The sequence below is a fragment of the Otolemur garnettii genome, unplaced genomic scaffold, assembly GCF_000181295.1.
Source record: "Otolemur garnettii isolate 467f Iridium unplaced genomic scaffold, OtoGar3 scaffold00005, whole genome shotgun sequence".
In the NCBI taxonomy this organism is placed as follows: domain Eukaryota; kingdom Metazoa; phylum Chordata; class Mammalia; order Primates; family Galagidae; genus Otolemur; species Otolemur garnettii.
In genome coordinates, this window is record NW_003852400.1 from 761,682 (window position 1) to 765,638 (window position 3,957).

At 38.3% G+C, this 3,957-nt stretch overlaps 1 protein-coding gene across 4 annotated transcripts in view; it reads left to right on the forward strand.

Annotated features, from left to right (window-relative positions):
- The window catches only part of NRCAM (neuronal cell adhesion molecule), an 88,035-nt gene that overhangs the window by 58,234 nt on the left and 25,844 nt on the right, over nt 1–3,957 (forward strand). For all 4 annotated transcript variants that reach the window (XM_012811259.1, XM_012811266.1, XM_012811275.2 and 1 more), the window contains 3 exons: nt 68–272; nt 2,025–2,147; nt 2,961–3,137. In XM_012811259.1, the coding sequence (XP_012666713.1) occupies nt 68–272; nt 2,025–2,147; nt 2,961–3,137 (505 nt within the window). The remainder of the gene's footprint in view (nt 1–67; nt 273–2,024; nt 2,148–2,960; nt 3,138–3,957) is intronic.

Sequence of the window (3,957 nt, forward strand, 5' to 3'; positions counted from 1 at the left end):
AAAAAAACTACAGTTTTATGAGTCTGAGAAGTCTTATTTGCCCTGACTTTTGTTCTTGCTGTTTCAGATTTACTACTGGAAGACACAGAGTTCATCTAAAAGAAACAGACGTCACATTGAGAAAAAGATCCTCACCTTCCAAGGCAGCAAGACGCATGGCATGTTGCCCGGCCTAGAGCCTTTCAGCCACTACACACTGAACGTCCGCGTGGTCAACGGGAAAGGAGAGGGCCCAGCCAGCGCCGACAGTGTCTTTAATACTCCAGAAGGAGGTACGGGATGGACATGTATCCAAGATCTCAGGAACATGTGACGTGGCCTGAGGGGTCAGGATAAAGTAGATTCTGGAAGCCAAATGTAGTTTCTCCATAGGCGAACAACACAGCACACACAAAGCTGGCAAAATGTCAGCTCATATGTAGCTTGAGGGTACCTGGAAAGCTTCAGAACACCAAAGGCTGACCCCAAACACCTCTCCCTTGACTTAAAATTTTTCTATACATGTCTACTATCTGAACCATTGCTAGCTAATATGATGTTTATTTGGGTCATTGACTTTCTGACCTGGGGCAAGTTCTGTAATTTCTCTAAGCCTCAGTAGCTTCATCTGAAAAGCACGAGAACTAAATGGGATAACAGTCCCCCTGTGTCCTAACTCCCACCCCACTACAACACTGTCCTTGATCTTACAGCCCCTGACAGTCAGGCCTCCTCCTACTCACTCAAGGCTGTCATGAGTGAGATCCAACACTGGTCCTTTAGATGGTTCAGGAGATCGTATCATGGAAATGATAAGAAGATTGAACGATAGAGAGGAAGTAGTATGTAAGACAGTATGGCTCCTTTAGGATATCGCCTATTGTCAGCCAGATGTGGTGAGAAAAGAGAGGAAGGCCAGCTAGGGAGGACCCAGACCACAGCTGGTATTAGATGCTATGGATATTACCATGTTGTCCTGTCCAGGGTCAATGGATGCGTTTAAGGAGCTCCATAAATCTTCTAAAATTGTATGTAAAGTGTGCATGTATTTTTCTAGGAAGAGTTTATGGCTGTCATCAGATTCTCAAAGGAGTCTTTGATCTCTGAAAGTTAAGAACCACTTGTTGGGTTGAGGAATCTGAGAAGCATGTGCCAGGCATTGTTCTAGGCCCAGGCAAAGGCTGTCAAGGGCCTGAAATGGGGAGAGGTGGGGAAAGGAAGGGGTAAATGTGGTTGAGATTAAGGGAGTAGACTTGGAAGAATTTAGTGTCCAAGAGATGGTGGACATAGGCAGACAGAGAAGTTCAGGATGACTTTTTGGTTTTCATTTAGCCCAACAGTAGACAGTGGTGCCAATAACAGGTTTCCAGGGAATGTGATGGGGAGGTAACCATGGTGAGGGAGAACTGCCACCAGCCTTCATCCTCTTGAGGAAATGAATAAAAGAAGACCGGCTTGTTTTCTCTGGAAATTTGTCGGCCTTTGCCATAGAGAACCTGTCATCCCTCAGGGATTACCCAGGGCCAGGGTTGTGCCAGTGTTGGGGGGTTTTTTGTCCATCACCACCAGATCCTGGGCAGCTGTCAGCTCTTAGGATAAGAATGTCTCTGCACCTGGGCAGGCTGGCTCACACCCAGCGCCCAGTGGGCAGAAGGTTCTGACTGGAGGCACCTGGCTTATCGGGGAAAACAGTCCTGAATGGCCCAGGACACAGGTGCTTCACTCAAAGGTCTGGTTAGCATAATTTCACTTGGTAACTAGTCAGCTTTTACTAAGACAGCATTCATGAATCAAATAAGTACTATCTCTTTCAAAGATATTTGTTTTGGGATCCATATAAATGCAAAGTTAAAATGCATTTTGAGAGGAGGAAGAGAATAAACAGGCACTTGTCATAGGTTCATTTAATGTATTTTCAGCCGAGTTAGGAATGAGTTTCTCAAAACTAAAACCTTGGCAAATTGTGTGAGCCTTGTGAAATGTCATTTTAACACATTTTAAAACATTCAAAAATCTTTGTGTTGACTGTGTGTTGTCATTGTAAGTCCCCAGTGCTCCTAAGTCTTTGAAGATTGTTAATCCTACGCTGGATTCTCTCACTTTGGAATGGGATCCACCGAGCCATCCGAATGGCATTTTGACTGAGTACACCCTAAAATATCAGCCAAGTAAGTTATCAGGAGGAAGAGAAGGGGGAATGTGGTTTTTAAAATATTTAACTGTTATCACGAAGTATAAGCCACTTCTTTACATCTATAGAATATGTACATAAATCTTCAAGCGTTCTTTTAGAACGCCAGATTTTTTTTATATTAAGTCATATATACATAGATCATGAATACATTTATACCTTTGTGGGATTCAATGGCTTGATTATTTGTACTAATAGGAGTGCTTACATCCTACTAATTAACATAGCTTTCACCTCATTTACTTAATCACATTGTTAAGACATTTGTGTTCTATACGTGATAGATTTGACTTACAAGGGTACAAGTCAAATAGAACTCCAGATGTTTTTAAAGAAATATGGTGCATATCCTACTGAAAATTAAGTAATCTGTAGTCTTTTAGAGGTGATTGTAGGTGGGTGCTATAATTAGATAAGACAGGTATTATCTGTAAGTAGAAAATGGTAAAAAGAGCTTCCTTTGGCACAGGCTTCTGAAGGAAAAATGTGAGGTTATTTAACAATACACAATTCCACCTACAAAAATACAGAGATAGAAAAATGCTACTGTGATTCAGCCCTAAAATTATCCTAATTCATAGGCCAATGGAGAAGATAGTCCTTCTTGTTAGATTACATGGTATGGTAAACATATTAAGGAGCTATGAAAGGTTATCACTTAGAATACAAGGCAAAGAGTGAGTAGGATTATAGAAGTCAATGTAAGCTAGGTTTGACATTTTTGGTTAACACATTTATTTATGACAGCATAACAAGTAATGGGGAATTGTTCATTATTTCTTATTGACAGTTAACAGTACACATGAATTAGGACCTCTGGTAGATTTAAAAATTCCTGCCAACAAGACACGCTGGACTTTAAAAAATTTAAATTTCAGCACTCGGTATAAGTTTTATTTCTATGCACAAACATCAGCAGGATCAGGAAGTCAAATCACAGAGGAAGCAGTAACCACAGTGGACGAAGGTAAGATGGGTATGTATAAAATCCATATAATTATAAGTGTTCTGGAATAAACATGTCTAACGCAGGTTTATGCTTTCTGTTTCCTTCCTACCATGGAGTAGCCGTCTTACCCAATTTATACAAACACTTATTTACTTATTTGTAATTTCCCTTTCCAATTATTATAGTATTATAAAGTCACTTGTGTAGCTTATACTAGAATAACTATTTAATATTTATTTTTTAAACTTTTAAACTCATATCAAAATATTAGGATAAGAATGAGAAATTAGAATATTTGCCAAACTTGAATTTAAGTTCAAGGCAATATATTTTTCTATCTCATAAATATATCTAATTCTAGTTCTGGTATATATTTACACATAAATATATCTAATTCTAGTTCTGGTCCTGATGTACTGGAAATAATTTTCTAGTTCACATATTTCAGATTTTCTAACAAGGAATTAAAACAGTTATTAAATAGTGCACATGTTTTGTGTTTGAACAACAGACTTTATGTTTCAGTATATTATCTGGTACAGAAAAGGCAAAATGGCCCCACTAAAGTATTTTAAAATGAAATTAACACTTTCTTTCATACTTTTAAAAAAAATCTTGAAAATTTTAGATTTAATGATCAAAACTATTGGAAAAGCTGTTCTGGTTTTGCATGTCTCTAAGTTGTAGCACTGCATAAGGATTATTCATTTGTTTATATTCCATAGTATAAGAAATTGACATTTCTATCCAAAAACCAATTTGAACTATCCTAAGCCTTCTTAGAGAATAGACAAGCACGAATAATGCACTTTAAGTTTTATGTGGATTTGAATACTGT